Source organism: Schistocerca piceifrons, chromosome 4, assembly GCF_021461385.2.
Source record: "Schistocerca piceifrons isolate TAMUIC-IGC-003096 chromosome 4, iqSchPice1.1, whole genome shotgun sequence".
In the NCBI taxonomy this organism is placed as follows: domain Eukaryota; kingdom Metazoa; phylum Arthropoda; class Insecta; order Orthoptera; family Acrididae; genus Schistocerca; species Schistocerca piceifrons.
Window position 1 is genome coordinate 538147397 of NC_060141.1, and position 19279 is coordinate 538166675.

The window sequence follows — 19279 nt, forward strand, 5'->3', positions numbered from 1 at the left end:
TTTTATTAAGTTTATTCGAACTCTCAGTAAGTACTGTTGCTTAGTTTACAGAGATTCTTTTCCAATATCCTATAAAAGTAACCAGAATAGTAATCAGACCAAAAGTGAAATCAGTATGTCAGATATTCAAACCTGTAGTGTAGGGTTATTTAAAAAATCTGTTTCCAAACAACCTACACACCTTCAAAAAAGTTACAACTGGTATCAGACTTGAGTGAGGAAGAAAAAGATTTGATCCACTTACGATCTGGAATTAATCTGTGTGAATTTAAGAATATATGTTCACACCACAGCTACTACTTTTTAAATGCTTTTGAAAAGTATCAAACATGTGTAGACCCACTAAAAAAAAACACAAAAAGCCCATCAAAAGTCGTTGAGAAGTGTAGGCTTGGATCTTTCTAAACAATTACTGACAAAAAATATTAGCATAAAACCTGGACAAAAGCTTTGCTCAACATGCCGTAACTTTTGTGAGGAAAAATTAAGAGTTGAAGTCAATGAAAGTGAAACAGATGATGAAGTCATGGTTGAATTAGAATCATTGGAATCCAGAAATGAATCCCTTGTGCAAACAAACATTGCTCTTGATTATTTAGGTTTAACACCGATAAAGCTTCATGGCTTGTCAGAACAAAGTAAAGGGTCTTATTTTAAAAGGAAGGTTAGCAGTATTGAAAAGACTGCAAAAAAAGGCGGTTTCAAAAGCATTAAAATATGATGCACCAAGTTCTGATGATGACGAAGAAGATAAAAGTGTGGTTGAGAAAGCAAAGGATTTTGATGTAATAATTTCTCTTATGAAAGAGAAGATTTCATCTGTTGGGAGGTCTAGAAAAATCCAGATTCTGACCTTGGCTCCAGATTCTTGGAGTCGAAATAAAGTGATGAAAGAATTTAATGTAAGTGAGTACATGGTGCAACAAGCTAGAAAGCTAAAATCTGAAAAGGGTATTTTGGAAACTCCTGGTCCAAAAAAAGGTAAAACTCTTTCTGAAAATACAGTAAGACTTGTAACAGATTTTTATGAAAAGGATGAAAGTTCCAGAGTGCTACCTGGAACAAAAGACAAAGTAAGTGTTCAAAACAATGTTTACATGCAAAAAAGACTCATTTTGTGTAACTTGAGAGAACTCTATTATTCTTTCAAATGGGATAATCCCGCAGTAGAAGTAGGATTTTCAAAATTTTGTTTCTTGAGACCTAAATGGTGTATTCTTGCTGGTGCTGCAGGCACACACACTGTATGTGTATGCAGTATCCACCAGAATGTTAAACTATTACTGGATGCTGTGAAAATTGAGGAATCTTATAAAGACCTAATTAAGATGCTTGTGTGCAACACAGAAAACCAAAACTGCATGCTACATCATTGCAACAGCTGTCCCGCAAATACTGCACTAACAGAGTGCTTAACTGAAAAACTAAGTGAAGATTATGATTTAGAAAAAGAAATTGTAATCAGTCAGTGGGTTAACACAGACAGCGCAGAAATGATCAAACAGTCTATCAGTGTTGAAGACTACATTTCTTTATTGGTTAGGTCATTGGAAAAGCTCACCCCGCACTCGTTTATAGCAAAATCCCAATCAGCAGCCTTTAAAAGATTGAAAGAAGACCCACCACCCAAAACAGCAATTATTGTGATGGATTTCAGTGAAAATTATTCCTTTGTTATACAAAATGAGATCCAAAGTTACCACTGGAATAGAGGTGGTTGTACTCTACACCCAGTTAGAGTTTTACTAGGAAATGAGGAAAACAATGTTTTTGTTTCCAACCACTGTTTTATTAGTGATGACCAAGAACATGACACTGGTTTTGTTAACTTTGTACAAAAAGAAATTACAAAGTGGCTGTCATTACATCATACTGACATTGACTCAGTTCACTACTTTACAGATGGTTGTGCTGGGCAGTACAAAAATAGAAACAGTTTTAAAAATTTGACTGAACACTTGAGAGACTTTAATTTGAAGGCCCAACACTCTTTTTTTGCAACAAGTCATGGGAAGTCAATTTGTGATGGCCTAGGAGGAACTATTAAAAGAATTTTAAGGAAAGCCAGTCTACAGGTTTCAGACAAAGAACAAATAATGACAGCAATCGATATGTATAAGTTTTGTGAAAAAATATTGAAAACATTCATTTTCACTTTATTGACAAAAAAGAAGCTGATATGCTAGGTTAAAACTAGAAAAACGTTTTTTCAGCAACCCGAACCATTCCTGGAACAAGAAGTTTTCATAACTTCAAAACACTTCCAACAAACAACCTTGAAATTAGGACTACAGATAGTGTAAAACCTTCCTTAGTCTTCTCTTTCCATTCTTCTTCTGATTGGGTTTGTGTTGAACCATCCATAAATTGCTATGTGGCTGAAAATTATGATGGTAACTGGTACTTTGGACTGGTAAAAACAATATTCAATGATGAAGAAGATGCAGAAATTCTATTTCTACATCCTTCAGGACCCGCTGCATCATTTTATTGGCCTGAAAGAGAAGATTCCTGCATAGTGCCTTTGGAGCACATAGTCTGTGTAGTAGACGCACCTCAATCAAGCGGCACTGGGAGAATGTATTACTTCAAAAAAGACTGTATCAAAAGAACTGAAAGCTCTTGGATGAAGTGGAAAAACAGTTTGAATCAGCATTAATGTTTGTTAAAAAGACAAAATTACTCAAAAAATTCAATGTTTCAAGCAATCAGTTGGGTTATACATAAGTGTCGTAAGTAAACTATCTTTGTACATAATTCTAATGTAATCTATTATAATTAATAAACATGTTAAAAAGCCATCATTATTTTTGTTTTATCAAGTAGCCTATATGTTTAAGAGTAAATTAAAACAAATTTGAGCATTCTATCATATCTGAGACTCGAGATATTGCAATTCTTATAAAACAAAACATCCGTTAAAAAAAAGAAAAGTACATATTTTTTTTCATGGAAAATATATTTTAATAGCATCATTTTTATCTTCAAATATGTATAATAAACAAACTTGCTGCAAAAATTCATGATGTTATCTAAAAGAGTTTTTAAGATAAGCAAATTTAAAGTTTTGAATGCAAATTAAACTGACCATTTCCGAAGGTTCAGAAAACGCAAAACATAAAAACTTTAAAAATTTATAAAAAAAACTGTAAGAGATACAGCAAAAAAAATTGCAGGTGTTGTCAGGATGGTATTAGAACCATTCGAGCCAAATTTCATGAAAATCTAAGGAGGTGGGTGTAAAATTTATTTTTTATTGGGTGATTTGATATGGAATGACCCTGCACAGGATAGAGTAGCATGCATCAAACCAGTCTCAGGACTAAAGACCACAACAACAACATCCCTACGAAATGTAACACTCAGATATTTGTATGAGTTGGCCGATTCCAACTGTGACTCACTGATAGTACAATCACACGATACTACGTTTCTCCGTCTTGCGATGTGCACAATTTTAAATTTATCAACATTTAATGCAAGTTGCCAATCTTCGCACAACTTAGAAATCTTATCAAGACATGACTATTTATGCAGCTTCTTTAAGACAGTACTTCATTACAGATAACTGCATCGCCGGCCGGGGTGGCCGAACGGTTCTAGGAGCTTCAGTCTGGAACCGCGCGACCGCTACGGTCACAGGTTCGAATCCTGCCTCGGGCATGGATGCGTGTGATGTCCTTAAGTTAGTTAGGCTGAAGTAGTTCTAAGTATAGGGGACTGATGACCTCAGATGTTAAGTCCCATAGTGCTCAGAGCCATAACTGCATCATCTGCAAAATGTCTGAGGTTATTATTTACATTGTCCGCGATGTCATTAATATGCAACTTGAACAGCAAGGATCCCAACACACTTCTCTGAGGCACACGCGAATTAAACTTCTACGTCTGACAATAAATCTCCATCCAAAGTAACATGCTACGCCATCCCTACGAAAAAGCCCTCGTCCACTTGATACCACATATGATAATACTTCGGACAATAAGCGTAGGAGTAGCACTGAGTTAAATGCTTGTATGAAATCAGGAAATATTGCATCTACCTGACTGCCTTCATCCAAAGCTTTTAGTATGTCACGTGAAAAAGAGTACGAGTTTGGGTTTTACGTGATTCATGTTTACGGAATCAGTGCAAGGTCATCAGGCTATTCAAGGTACCTGTTTGATGTCCGAATATGTTTTAAGATACTACAAAATATCGATGTCAAGGATACTGGACGGTGGCTTGCTGTGACCTGTGCTTTCTGCCAACTAATGTGGACACTGCTATTTGTTCGAGGGATCTATGATAGCTTATAGTTAGAAGAGCGACTAAATCTGGGATGATCTGGATATATCCGCAGAAATAATGACTTTACGGATAAAACCACGACGATGCGGATGCCTGGGGTTAAAAACTCGAGGGCAGTGTCAGTAGCACGATTTTCATTTACATTGCAAGTGTTCGACAACAATAATATTTGTTTTAAGCCATTGTTAATGCCCATTTGAGAATGAACGCAGCTATATAGGGTATAACAAAAAGGGATGGCCAAACTTTCAGGGAACATTCATCATACGTAAAGGAAGAAAATACGTCACACGGACACGAATCCGAAAACACTCCATTTCCGTGTTAGAGCCCTTCACCACAGTAATCATGGCACGCAGGAAAAAAAACATACGAGCATAGTATGAAACACATTCCTAAATGAAATGTACAAAATGCTCTCCTTCAATGAGGATACATGCATCAACCCGCCGTCGCCCTGAATACCACGAATCTCTGGAAAATTGCGTATTGTTTCAAAGACACAAAGACAGGCACGAAGACTGTAAATCTGGCACCAGAGTTCCGTTCACAGGAACTTTCAAATGCCCTCAGAAAAAAGTCTAGTGGGTTTAGGTCCGGAGAGCGTGGAGGCCAAGGACTTGGCTCACGTATATCTATTCATCCGTCACTCTGTTATTTAGTAACCTGCGAACATTAACACGGAAGTGAGTAGTAGTTACATCGTGCATGATACACATTTTTTGATGCACTCGTAAAGGCACATGTCCTAGCAGGTATTATGTGAGGATTCTTGACAGCTTAAACAAGCCGATTGCGTGTACAGTACATTTTGCACTTCAGTTGACTCGGCACTTAGAAAGAAAGTATTGATTGCACAAAAGTGAGCAACAAGAATATTATGTGGTATTCACCCACGGACGTCGGGCAGGTCCCTCCTCAAGCAGATAGGCATTTTAACCGCGGCGTCACAATACCTATATTCGCTGACGAAATTCGTCATAAATAAACCATCACAATTTGAAAAGAACTGTGATGTCCACACCTAGAATCTCAGAAGGGAGAATAACCTTCACTAACCATTATTGAATCTATCAGTGCCTCAGAAAGGAGTTCAATACGTAGCAACAAAAATTTTTGATCATTTGCCCGATAGCGTAAAATTTCTGACGTGTAGCAAGGAAAGTTTTAAATCTAACTTAAAATCATATTTCCTGGACAACTTCTACTCCACTGATGAATTTCTATTTAAAAACTGGTAGCCAGTGTTTTCCACATATTCCTTTCCTCTCCGATTCTGCGTAGAACCTCCTCATTCCTTATCTTATCAGTCCACCTAATTTTCAACATTCGTCTATAGCACCACATCTCAAATGCTTCGATTCTCTTCTGTTCCAGTTTTCCCACAGTCCATGTTTCACTACCATACAGTGCTGTACTCCAGACGTACATCCTCAGAAATTTCTTCCTCAAATTAAGGCCGGTATTTGATATTATTAGACTTCTCTTGGCCAGAAATGCCTTTTTGCCATAGCGAGTCTGCTTTTGATGTCCTCCTTGCTCCGTCCGTCATTGGTTATTTTACTGCATAGGTAGCAGAATTCCTTAACTTCATTGACTTCGTGACCATCAATCCTGATGTTAAGTTTCTCGCTGTTCTCATTTCTACTACTTCTCATTACCTTCGTCTTTCTCCGATTTACTCTCAAACCATACTGTGTACTCATTAGACTGTTCATTCCGTTCAGCAGATCATTTAATTCTTCTTCACTTTCACTCAGGATAGCAATGTCATCAGCGAATCGTATCATTGATGTCCTTTCAACTTGTATTTTAATTCCACTCCTGAACCTTTCTTTTATTTCCATCATTGCTTCCTCGATGTACAGATTGAAGAGTAGTGGCGAAAGACTACAACCTTGTCTTACACCCTTCTTAATACATGTACAGATTGAAGAGTAGGGGCGAAAGGCTACAGCCTTGTCTTACACCCTTCTTAATACGAGCACTTCGTTCTTGATCGTCCACTCTTATTATTTCCTCTTGGTTGTTGTACATATTGTATATGACCCGTCTCTCCCTATAGCTTACCCCTACTTTTTTCAGATTCTCGGACAGCTTGCACCATTTTATATTGTCGAACGCTTTTTCCAGGTCGACAAATCCTATGAAAGTGTCTTGATTTTTTTTAACCTTGCTTCCATGTCTATTTTATTCCTGAAGTGTGACGAATTCTTCCTAGAAGTTGGGCCATACCATTTTCTTATACCCTGTATCGGCTCCAAAGTGCAATGTCCTCTGTGGATGGCCTGCTATTTTTCCCGATCGCTGATATTTCCAAATTCTAGCAAATTCTCTTGGCGTGTAAGATTTAAGTATTTGGCGAATACTGCAACAAGACGCCAAGCACAGTATTCTCAAAATGTTCACGTCCTGTGAACGCCATATACAGTCAACTATAAACCTTCTGTTTTTAAGGTAACGTTACACAATATTTTACGCACACTGTTAGTTATGGCAAAAGCTTACTAAACCTTTCAGTAAACTGAAACTGTGAACAGTGAAATAACACAGTATGATGAGAGATTAAAAATGATGATTAGAAGGTCTTAAGTTCTGGATTGCACAAAAGCATAGGGCTGGCAATAGCAGACGATGGCCTGAAGTTACAATGCACCAAACCGTCGCAGCAGATGCTTCTAGGAATGGTAATTACATCTCACTGGTTACGAGATCCTCTCCTGCAGACAAGGAGTGAGAACAGCACTGGGGCTTGAAACTTGGCAGACTGCTTCGTTGTTTCATTAAAGGCTGGCTAACTTCAGACACTAAGACAACTCTCGCCAGTTCTCTTCCGGTTCTCCGAAATCGGGTTGAGTACGTCTAAGTTTCGTAATTATAAACATCGTTCAAAATGCCACACGCGCATTCTGTCTTAAGTTTCTACATCTGTACTTCACAGTCCACTGTGTGGAACAAGGCGAATGAGAACATTGTGTGCTTGCATCATTGTCCCTTTTCTCACTCCCGCCACCGCTTGTTTGTTTCGGGGTTGTGCACCAGAAAAACAACAGTCAGTGTGCATCCCTATAAACCATAATTTTATCGTCATGGCCGTGAAGCAGAATGCGTATGGAAGGGGGGGGGGGGGGGGCGGGGGGGGGGAGGAAGTACTGCGTCTCTTCACCGATCTGACGGTTCATCCTAAATATTTTAAGAGGGTGCAGTTTCTGAGGTCTTCCTGCCGTAAGCAATTACGACAAAGAGCTTCGATCTTCACACAACTCTCTCTCTCTCTCTCTCTCTCTCTCTCTCTCTCTCTCTCTCTCTCTAGTTCCATCTTGGTAAGCATCCAAAACAGAAGATCAATACTCAAGAACAGTCGTGACCAGTGTGATGTAACCGCTTTTCTCCGTGGATGAATTACAGTCATCGTAGACCGTCCGAGAAGATGTTTCTTTTCCCGTCGTTCTGACACAATTATCGAATATGCAATATTAGCGGAAGTATTACATTCTACAGGATGAACCCGAACTCCACTGACAAAACTTAAGAATGCTTTGCTATTAGAGATACGTGGTCACCGGTGGCCCATTACAAGGTAACAATACAAGAACGTGTCGGTTTGTTACTCGACGTTCGTTTTTATGAAAATAGCCACGCAACAATGAGAAAAAAACTTGTAATACGCGATCATCAAAACGTACAACACAAAAAAATGTAATACAACAATCCTCAGATGCAAAAGTACTGTGACGTACTATCCCTATTGCTGTGTATCAGTGTCAACGTCCAATCAACACTGCCGGAGAAAACAAACCCTAGACAGAGCCAAACATCAATGAAGGCAAGTTTGAAAGTTAAACATTAAGTTGACGTTACCGTTGTTAACAGCACGTGTAGTCAGTGGACGGAACGAGTTTGTTTCCAAACAAGACGTCCGTGGCATGCCGTGACATTGGCACTGTTGTGCAAATATTTTCAGTGCATTAATACACATGAAAAGATGAATGGGAGTAACCTGGACTTGGATTCGTGAAGCCCAGGTTTCGAACCCTCTTCCGCATATTTAGATCTGCGTTGCCTTTCTTCCCCTTAAATCGCGCAAGACAAGTTTCGGAATGGCCCATTAGAGCAGAATATGGCCGGTTCCTTCTCTATCCTTCGCCACTCCGACCTTGCGCTCCGCCACTAATGAACTCATCGTCGACCGAGCGTTAAATCCTAGTATTCTTTTCCTTACTTCCACTGTCTCTGTAATAGACTGTTACTGATTACCGACTGTTTACAACACTCAGGTGAGTTTTTACCCTCTTACGGTTAAAACTGACTCGCATTCGGGAGGACGATTCAAATCCACTTCCGGCCAGCGTGATTCAGGTTTTCTGTGATTTCCCGAAGTCGCTTCTGGCAATTGCCGGAATTGTTCCTTTGAAAGGGCACGGCCGATTTCCTTCTCTAATCCGTGATTGTACTCCGTCTCTAATGACCTCGTTGTCGACGGGACGTTAAACACTAATCTTCTCCCCCTCCTCCTCCCCCTCCTCGGTTGAAACTGAATTCGAGAAGCATAAGAAATTCTATTCGAACACGTTGCACCGTCTGAGAATTCCGGCACTAAATATTTTCATTTGTCATTGCGCTATAGACATTTATTTGATGGTTCATTTAATTCTGGTTTCCAATGTTACCCCTGTATACAGGGACATTTTTTTTTTTTCAGCTTCCTGTATACCTGGAAATTAATAAAAGTTTTAACATTCGAAGGGATTACGCACAAATATCCGAAAGGGAATATATATATAAGCTCTTGCGACTACGTTTTCTATTGTCCGTATGTAAGCCATTGCGAATTTGTTAGGACGTGTGAAGTAATTGTCTCGGTAACATGCACCCTTTTCAAGAAAGAATAATAATAAAGATAGTGGAGGCGTGAGTTTCCACCCGTTCATTTAAGGGAACGGTGTACAGGATTAGGTGACAAAGTGACGCACTACAGGGTCAGTTGCAAACGCAAAAACGAATTGAGCCCATCCGTTCATACTTCTGATGTGATCGCAGATATTGAGGCACAAACGATCCAGATTCCAAAGAAGCCGACACACAAACTGTCACAAGTGAACGCATCGCGCAGGTCCTGTCAACGTGTTTTACACCATACGGGGACAAAGCTCTAAAAATGACGTGTCCAAGAACTGAAGGAGAAAGATGATGCAAAACGTGTGCATTACTGCACGTGGATACGTGAAACAACAGAGTGGAATGTTGGATCCACTGCAGTATTTCATGAGTGATGAAGCCTGCATGTGAACTCCCAGAACACCAGATACTGGTCAACGAATGTGATTAACGAGAAGCAAAGAGAAGAAGAAAAAAAAATTGTGGTGTGCCGTTTCAGCAAGTCGGATTGCAGGTCTTTCAGTTTTTCGAACAGTAAACACTGCTGTGTATATGAGAATCGTTCAGGAATTTTACGCACAGTTGACCACTCATCAACGTCCGTATGCAGTCGTTCAACAGGATGGGCTATGTGCTACACTTCACTATAGTTAGTTCCACGAATTCATTAAGTATCCACTGCAAGAGAGTATCAGCACAGGACTGGCCGCCGCGTTCGATGCACCTAACCATTTGTGACTTTGCCGACCTTGGTGGCCACGCGGTTCTAGGCGCTGCAGTCCGGTACCGCGCGACTGCTACGGTCGGAGGTTCGAATCTGCCTCGGGCATGGATGTGTGTGATGTCCTTAGATTAGTTAGGTTTAAGTATTTCTAAGTTCTAGGGGACTGATGACCTCAGATGTTAAGTCCCATAGTGCTCAGAGCCATATTTGTGACTTCTATCTGTGGGGCAGTCTGAACGGAAAAGTCTACGCAAATAACTCGATAATGCTAGAAGACTTTGACAATTCTGGGAACTGGTGCGGCAGAGTTGCGCAAGGTGTATATTAACATACTCGGGCGCCCTCAAAAGTTCTGTGAAGCCCAAGGTCATTTTCAGTGCCTAACGTAATGTAGAAAACAGGTGCAATTCTGTTAATATAGAGTTTCACATTAGCTTATTTGCTGTTTCTTTGGTATCTAATTATTACATGTTTATCTATTTGTTGTTGAATCTGCTCGCGACGAGCAACACTCGTGCGTAAATGGCGAGCAGTCTATACTCCAGTTCGGTTTTTCGTGTGCCATGATTTGTCGTAACCGTCAGCTTTCCTACACCCTGTGCAAAATGATTGCTGCATATCCAAGCCATATGCCTAAAGCTCCTCATTTCAGTAAACATGATGTTCACCACCTTCGGAAAACGTACAAGTGACATAATGCTAAACTGGACGATTCATCTCTCGTCCGAATATCCGAGGTTTAGTTGATGCAGTAGCATGCAGTCGGGCATTGTCTTGAAGCGGAACATCATCTGACGACAGCATACCTCCTAGTTTGTTGTGAATTTGTGGCCTTCGCATTGCTTTGACGTATCCAATCCCATTTATTGTTCACAGTGACAAGAAGCCGAATGATTCAGCCATATGTGGAACTGCAGAGCACCCTGAAGGCGTCTTTCTGCAGACAGACATCAGAAGCTCTTTCTTGCAAAGGAGCAGGAAAGGCGGTTCATCGTTACGACTAATGTATCAGTCTCCATGCTGAGAAAGTCGAAAAGTAGGCAGTCTATATGTGCAGTACCTTTTCGTAAAGAGTTTCTAATATTGTCACGTGACACCAATTCTGGCCCTAGTCAGTTTCGTAATCAGTCGATGTGACTGAGTCCCAAAGTTAATTGGTACTGCTGTGGACGAATGGTTCAGGGTAGCTACATTTCCCGTAGACAATAACGTGAGTGCTGTTCACCCCCCCCCCCCCCCCAAAAAAAAAACTTTTCTAAATACAGGCTGCCCCCACCCAATATGTCGTAAATGCTTGAAGATGCCGCGGTAGGTGACTGCGCGCAAATCTGTGAGCGGTTTGTTACGTGGTTAGTATTTTAATCTTCTGAAATGTTAAAACTGCAATGTTTATTTTTTATGGAACAAGGCCTTCCTAATTATATGTCGGTAGCTACTGAAAACAGAAATAGTAATCCAATACTCGACAGAGTTTGTGATCAGATATTCCTCAAAACATCTCAGAAGTTGGTGGGGGGAAGGAGGAGGAGGAGGAGGAGGAGGAGGAGGAGGAGGAGGAGGAAGAAGATTACGGCACACCGTAATTTCAGTTCAATTGCGACATAAACATACTATATCGCAGCTCAGAGCGAATCCTGGCCATCACATTGAAACACGTATGTAACGCAGCAGCGATGGCGAGGCATTGCAGCGTCTCTGACCAGAGAGTATGCGCTTGACCGCGCGAGTGTTGCGAGCAGTTCGCTAGTTGTCGCTATGCAGAGCAGTACTCTGTCTGTAGTCGTGGCAGTCTGTAGCTCGATTTAGTTGCATGCAGTTCGCCAGTAGTAGTCATGTAGTGCAGTTCGCTACTAGTCGTCATGCAGAGCGGTCGGTCAGTAGTAGCAGCCCAGTGCGGTTGTGTGATGTAGGCGGTCGGCAACACTGGTCAAGATGCTGAATGAGGTATACTGTTAAGTAATATAATCATTAGATAATGTAAAGTTTATTAATTGTAATTAATTTCCAACAAATGCCCCAATAATAATTTTTATTTCAAAAGCATTTTTTCAAAAATTTATTTTTTATTGAACTAAAGATTTCGTTGCACTTCCCATTTCACTCCACATTTTTTTAAAGAAAAAATTTCAGTAAAATCACAAAAAAAAGGAATATTATTATTTGCAATGCAGATCCTCCAAGCCGTGCGCACGAAAAAGAGCAGAAATTTGACATCCAGTTATTCTGAGGTAAGACTTTAATTCTGATTGTTTTACACAGGGCCAATGACCGATATTTCGGTTTAATTGAATTTCATTAGCACTGAATTGTTTTTAATTATTTTTGTGGGAATTTATATTTGAGTCAGATTGCGATTATCAGTTTTATTGTCATTAAATTTATTTTGTGGGGAGGTTACACTCGGCTCCCATTTGTAATAAGTATTGTCTTTTTTTTTCTTTAAAATACGGTGGGGAGGTTACAACATTTAAATAATTTCTTCCCTTCACTCTGACACTCTTTCTGCAAAAGGCTGAGGTTTTCACTGCAGACGTAAAAAGTCTTACAACTTCAGCTGTCTTTCTAAGAGCTTTCAAATGTTAACCACACAGCCGTTTCATATAGAATTTTCAACAAGTTAATAAAGCCGAATTCTATACTGCCAGCGTATTTCACCCACCTCCCTCTCATCCATGGAAAAAGCCACATTATGAGTCTTCATACATTCAATTTTCTGAATAAAGCAGCGAGCGTTACAAGCCAAGGACGTAGAGTGAGTTCCTAACAGTTTAATTTGTTGTTAGGATACACTGGACAAGTAAAAGTTATTGAGATTTTGTTCATCAAGACTGAAAAAAAGAGACTGACTCAATTCAAGAAATCTTAAATCTTCTCTAAATCGCCTTTGACAGGACGTAGCAAGAATACCAAGTGTTGTCCCAGTCATTATCAGCCTGTCTAGCCGGGAGCAACATCTGTACCTCAAATTGCGTTGAAAAGAAATATTAAGTGGAGAAAACTGTGAGCTTTGCAGGCTCCCAGGAAGAATCGGTAGCAATCAAAAAGCTGGTATCCTTATACGGTACAATTTTTACATCGAACTCAGAAAGCAGACATTTTGAGCTTCAGCCAGTCGTGACTTTTATTAACTATTATTCACACTGGAGGTCATCAACATTGTACGGGATGTTTCTTTCTTCTTACACAGGAAATCTGCAGCGTTTAGATTGGTGCTCTGGATGATATGATGTGATGATGGGACGTATCAAAATTACAGTATGTAAGTGAAATATCAGTGTAGACGTGCTAAACTTCATGCGAAAGTTAGTATAAATATTTTCCGCTTTTGGACAAACACAGATACAAATTAACATCACCTTTTAGAAGTGTTGTGACTGTTGAAGTTTCAATTAAACCAATGTGATTATAGACAGACAAATGGTAACACGAACGTTCATATTTGCACTTACTACTGAAAAAAGTGCAAGAACGGATTTACCTAAGCGTAAAGATAAAAGATTCCTTATATTAACGTGTCACACTGGAAAATATACAATGGGGTCGTCTCATCCACGGCCAAACCGATAAGGAAGCTGTTTGATGGCCAACACAATTTTCGTTACAGATTGTTCCGAGCGTGGATCTTTGCAGTGATATTCTAGTCTCTTGATCCGACTTACGAGTTGAAAGTGGGTATTAGCACCAATTTTTGACTGAAGTGTCAATACATCCACAGTAAAGGTTTCGCTTATATTTCGTAGTGGTTTGTGGCCCCGCCAACAGCGTAGCATTATGATGATGAAAAAAGAAAAAAGCAACCAGTGTGTAGCGAGACGAACCCCCCAGGGCTCTCTTTTCAAATGCTCGAAGATAAATGAGAAATTCACGGCAGTATTCAGGGAAAATTCAATAAAAAGAATTGACATGCGTGTTTGTTTAGGTGTCAACGTGTTGACATTCACAGATTGAGTTCTGTTTATGTTCCTTATAATTAGATTGTTACACTTTTAAAAAATCGCATATAATTCGGGGACGTATGCGACAACCTGCCCCCACACCTACCAGACGCGCAGTATCCTGTCCGGCCTGTTACCGCTGTGTCCTGTGTTTTCATATAAGGACGCCATACACTTAGCGTTATAAGCCATAATTACGTCACGCTTCCTATGATTGTGTTATCTTAGAACATATTAGTTGTATAAAACATTCTCGGACATAGAACAGATAACTTGGACAGTAATAAGAAATGTTAATCTAGGTCTATATATAACAGGCTTGCGTGTGTACGTACTCACACTTTTCTCCAGTATCATCCACTGCCACTCTTTCGTGATTTTGGTGGTAGATACCCGTTGGTCTCATGCTGTTAGTGATGGAGTTTGTTGGCGATGCAGGACAATGGATGAGTATGACAAGCAAAAATCCGCGAAATGTGGTGCGTTAAATAATCTTAGTAAAAGCTACGTACACTGTGACTTACGAACTTTACCGTACATGTGGAAATACGTTTATTGTTTCATTCGTCCAATACAATACGACGCTTGCGCGATTTCGTCATTCAGACTTTAATAACGACGTGTAATAGCGCATTTTCGTGAATCACACTTTGCCGACGATCAGCACAAATGTAAGGGAAAAAAATCCAGGTAGACTCGAAGATGAAGTACTCGTAACTAACAACTCAATAATCGAACTGTACCCTAGGGCGATTTCGGGTAAACATTTCTTTTATTCTTCACGAGTACAAGCCTTTCCATAATTCAGCGCGTTTTTGTCAATCACTTCGCTTATTCTTCTTTTGCATCAATTTTGCTGAGTATAATCGTTAGCATACTTCTGTTAGTTACTGTGGATGATTTAATATTATTCATTACATAATTTTATTTCCACATAGGATGCCGAAGCGTAAAACTGTGTTCACACACATGTGAATTCGCAACGAAGAAAATTAGCAGCGCGCAAATTACGTTTCTAAAAAGATAACTGCATTCAAAATACCATTAATGCGATGTGCATCTGTATGCATATCATATCTAAAATGGTACTATGCCTTCGCCCACGCCATATATTCTGGCCCCGGCAATGCCGGCTTTCTCAGCGAGTATGACTTATTGTGTTCAGATAATACAACATATTAATAAACGCAGCGTAAAACTTACTACTTCACCACATATAATATTTATTTTTCAAGGGTCGGTGTTATGTAAATTGAAAGAACAGAAGTCAAAACGAATTCCAGTTAAAAGACGGTGAAGTTTCACTAAACAAAAGATAAATGGTTCAAATGGCCCTGAGCACTATGCGACTTAACTTCTGAGGTCATCAGTCGCCTAGAACATAGAACTAATTAAACCTAACTAACCTAAGGATATCACACACATCCATACCCGAGGCAGGATTCGAACCTGCGACCGCAGCGGTCGCTCGGTTCCAGACTGTAGCGCCTAGAACCGCACGGCCACTCCGGCCGGCCAACAAAAGATAACACGTCACTTGTGAGGGATGATTCCATTGAAAAGGACCCGGCCGAATTCCATCCTTATCCTACCCGAAGCTGAGTTCCTTCTCAGCCTCTGATGATCATGTCGTCGGCAGGATATTAGATCCTACTCGTATTTCCAATACGTGTCGTACACTTACAATCCATTAAATATTGGCTGGTTGTGAGTATAATATGCGCACACGTGTTTGTGTGTTTTTAAGAAATGCTAGTTCAATTCATTCCTACCTTAAGGACCATTGACTTGAAAAGCGTTCCGCTGGTGAAAGAATGATGCAACTGCAGTCTTCGTTGTCTTGTTAGTATAAAATTCCATAGGAAGCACGCTTTTTGTATCCACTTGGTAGAATGGGTTTTTCCAGGCACGAGTGAGGAGTTCTGGAACCGAATGGTCAATACTGGTGCAAGTTGTTGCCAATCAAAGTGAGAGTTCTTTTTTTGCTAGTATCACGATCCCTTCCCCCTCCCCCCACCCCCCTTTCTCTTCGAGACGCCTCTCCACGGAGATAGTAGGAGGGGGGCTTACGGAGCAAGTGTTTGCAAACAGCGGCGTCCCGGGTCGGGGTCCCCGTTTCCTAGCTCGGGCAGGGAAGGGAAGGAAGCGGAGGGGGCAGAAAATTGCCCCGCGGTGGCCAATGGCGCGCCGGCTGACGCAACGCGGGGGTATGAAAAGTGCGTCCGGCGGCGCGGCGCGCATTGCTTGCTGACCGGCGGGCTGAGCAGGGCGCTGCAGACACCGCCTCCCAGGATGGACTCCGCTTCTGGCCGCGCGGCGCTGCCGCAGCTGCTGGCCCTCTTCGCGGCGATGCTGTTGGCTTCCGCGGCCGTCGCCGACGGCTTCTATTACCACGACGGTAGGATCTCTGCTGCCTTACTAACTCCCATCCAGCCATGGCGATGGTGTCTAAAAATTCTAGACGTATACTTCTGAATAGGGCTACCCACTGTAACTTCACTAGTGTCCAACAGGCGTAATGCGTCGGTAAGGGACCGTGCTGCCGTCATAGTGTCCAACGCGCTGAATTGGCATTAAGGGGGTGGTGCAGATTAGACAAGGCCAATCCCGATTTCTTGTTCCATTATTGTTTCCATATACACCGTGTTAAACAGTTCATGTTACACACTTATAGAGGTTGTAGAGAGGATTTAGTAGATAAAAAATTTTGCGTAAGAACTTACGTCCGGAAACGAAGTCCAATGACGCTATAGAGCATCAAACGTATTGGAGCCGGCGCCTGTAAATATATGTATAAATACAGGGTGGTTCCTAGACGATGATACAGACTGTCTAGGATGATGGAAAGGATAAATGCATCAATTCGAAGTTAGGGTCACTGGTTCGGAAACGAACGAGTCGGAAGTTACAAACGATACCTCTGACAGCGGAATACATGTACCGTTACTGTCGTTGCTAAAAAGTAGGGTAAGCAACTTTCAGAAGTGGTGGCATGGATCAAAACAAGAAAAAATGTCTAGTAACCGTGGGCTCTAAAAGCATCCCCACGAAGCTATGAGCACTTGTTAATCATCGCTACTGTGGAACACATCTCCTCTACTGAACAAGTGCTTAAAGCTCCTCGGGGATAGATTTTAGAGCCCAAGTTTACTAGACACTTTTAGTTTTTTTGGTCCATTGTACCACCTCTGAAAGTTGCCTACCCTACAATCTTAGCAACAACAGTACCAGTACATGTATTCTTTGTCAGATGTATCAGAACTATTTTCGCTTATAACTTTCGACTCTTTAGTTTCCGGCACAGGGACCAGTACCTCAAATTGATACATCCTTCTCCACAGTTCCAGAAAGTTTATATCATCGCGGAAACACCCTGTGTATGTACATACATTTACAGGCGCCGGCGCCTATAACTTCGATGCTCTGTAGCGTCGTTGGACGTCGTTCCCCGGGCGTGGGTTCCTGTGTAACGCTTCATCCACGAAGTCCCCTCCAGAAGCATGTAACATGAAATTTGAAACGCCCTGTATAATCCGCAAGGCACTGCAAGATGCATAGCAGAGGGTAAATCGTACAAACACCAGGAATTTTTCGCCCTGTTCCTTTTGCGTGCTGAGCGATGAGAAAAAAACGAGTTACATGCTCTCTACGTGTCCTAATTTCTCTGACTGTAATGACCCGTACACGAGATATACCATGGTAGCAACGATATGGCCGCACTTTATCGAACTGAGTTTCGCGATATCTACGTCGTCGAAAAATTCCCATTTACGTTCCCCGCCTATTTATGTTAGACTTCCCTAAGGGCTATGCCGTCCTCTTACGATAGATCGTCTCTGAATTTGTTCCATTTCTCATGCCATGCCTAACTGATCAGAGATCAAAACGTTGAAACAATGTTCTAGAATTTGTATTGTACGCTATTTCCTTTAGAACTGCATTGCACTTTCCCAGAACCGTTCAAGTAAATTCAAGTCTTTCATTCGCTTTCCGTAACACTGGTTTCCCTAACAATGATTCCATGTCGCATCTAACACCCAATGTCAGTCAGACAGATCGGTACAAACGATGCACGTAGACATATTATCACCCAAATCTACGATATAGTTCGTATTATGTGCTGTCGTCCAGGAGAACGTGCGTAAACTGCAAGTAACAGGTAACACGTGAGCGCAGGAAGAGCGTAACTGTGAGTGGCTGTCGCGTGCGGCTCTGTAGGGAAGTTGGTAGAGCGTTAGTTCGTCGTGCCAAGGGTCGCGAGTTCGAGCCCTGGTGTGTGACTGACTGTCGTATGGAGCTCAGTAGCGAAGTTGGCGAGCGTAAGTTCTTCGTGCCAACGGTCGCGAGTTCGAGCCCTGGTCTATCCATTCTTTGTGCTGCAGTACATTTGTTACCGTTACATGGGACAGCAGGTTCCTGACACATAAAAGGACTGTTCGGAGTCCATAGCAATGTTCTATTGGCAGTCTGCTTTCTCTTCGTTTATTTGAAAGTAGCAAACCCGTGGTGTATATTTGTAGTTTCACAGAACAAACACAAACAATCCGAACAGAAGAGTAAACAAACAATTGCATGATACGTCGGAAGAATTGATAGTAATAATAACAATAGTAAGAATAATAATTGACTGCGAGATGGTAGCACCGCCATACATCTATAAACTCTGAACAGTCCTTTGACGTGTCAGGGAGTTGTCCCGTATAGCAGTTTCATATGTACTACAGAACAAAAGTGCATCACTAGAGCTCTAACCCAGGACCCTTGGTACGACAGACTTACGGTTTACAGACTTCCCACGCGAATTCCATACGACAGATGCTCACAGTTCTGCTTACCCTGTGGTACTTGCCGTTTACGCACGTTCTCCTGGATGACAGCGCATACCACAAACAATGCCAGTGTTTTGTTTCATATTCTATCGATATACGTTTAGTACCGTCCGTTTGTCTGTCGTCTGGAGGTTTGTTTGTTAGTATGAAGCCTAAATAGTTCTAAGATGTGACCAGCACACACCACTAATCTTCTAACCTAATACGATCATGTTTTTCTCTATTATATGCTATTATATGCTATTATATGCTCTGTCTTTAAGGATGACATCGTAGTAGCCTTGAAACTAAACACTAATCTACCTTCCAATAACGTACCATTCCTTTATAAACCGGAGAATTGTTTCCTATGGGCTCTATATCACATACACACTTCAACTTACCCGTATACTAGGAATAAAATTGAACTTTCCTCTGCGTACAGGTGGCCAATTTACGAGCGTTCTTCCTTGCAGCCAAACACCTTTTTTATATTTCTTAATACATTTTGCGTATTCATCACGATTTTATCATTCCGGCAATGAAGCAATACTTCACATAAGCGGGAGACACCTGTTACCAGGTGCAAACTATTGCTGAATGTCCATTATCTGATTGAAATTTTGTAGTTTTACATCTGTGA

The 19279-nt window shown here is 41.0% G+C and overlaps 1 protein-coding gene and 1 long non-coding RNA gene across 5 annotated transcripts in view; one reads left to right on the top strand and one right to left on the bottom strand.

The window, feature by feature from the left end:
- Window positions 1-15747, bottom strand: part of LOC124795366 — a 140599-nt gene extending 124852 nt beyond the window's left edge. Inside the window, exon 1 of the long non-coding RNA XR_007016683.1 lies at window positions 15601-15747. This is a non-coding gene — a long non-coding RNA (uncharacterized LOC124795366). The remainder of the gene's footprint in view (window positions 1-15600) is intronic.
- The window catches only part of LOC124795365 (very low-density lipoprotein receptor-like), a 612937-nt gene that overhangs the window by 529293 nt on the left and 64365 nt on the right, over window positions 1-19279 (top strand). Inside the window, exon 1 of one of the 4 annotated variants that reach the window (XM_047259369.1) lies at window positions 16086-16226. The exons of the other annotated variants lie outside the window; for them this stretch is intronic. Within the exon in view, the coding sequence (XP_047115325.1) occupies window positions 16121-16226 (106 nt within the window). The 5' untranslated portion in view covers window positions 16086-16120. Of the gene's footprint in view, window positions 1-16085; window positions 16227-19279 lie in introns of those variants that run through there. 4 annotated transcript variants of the gene reach the window in all.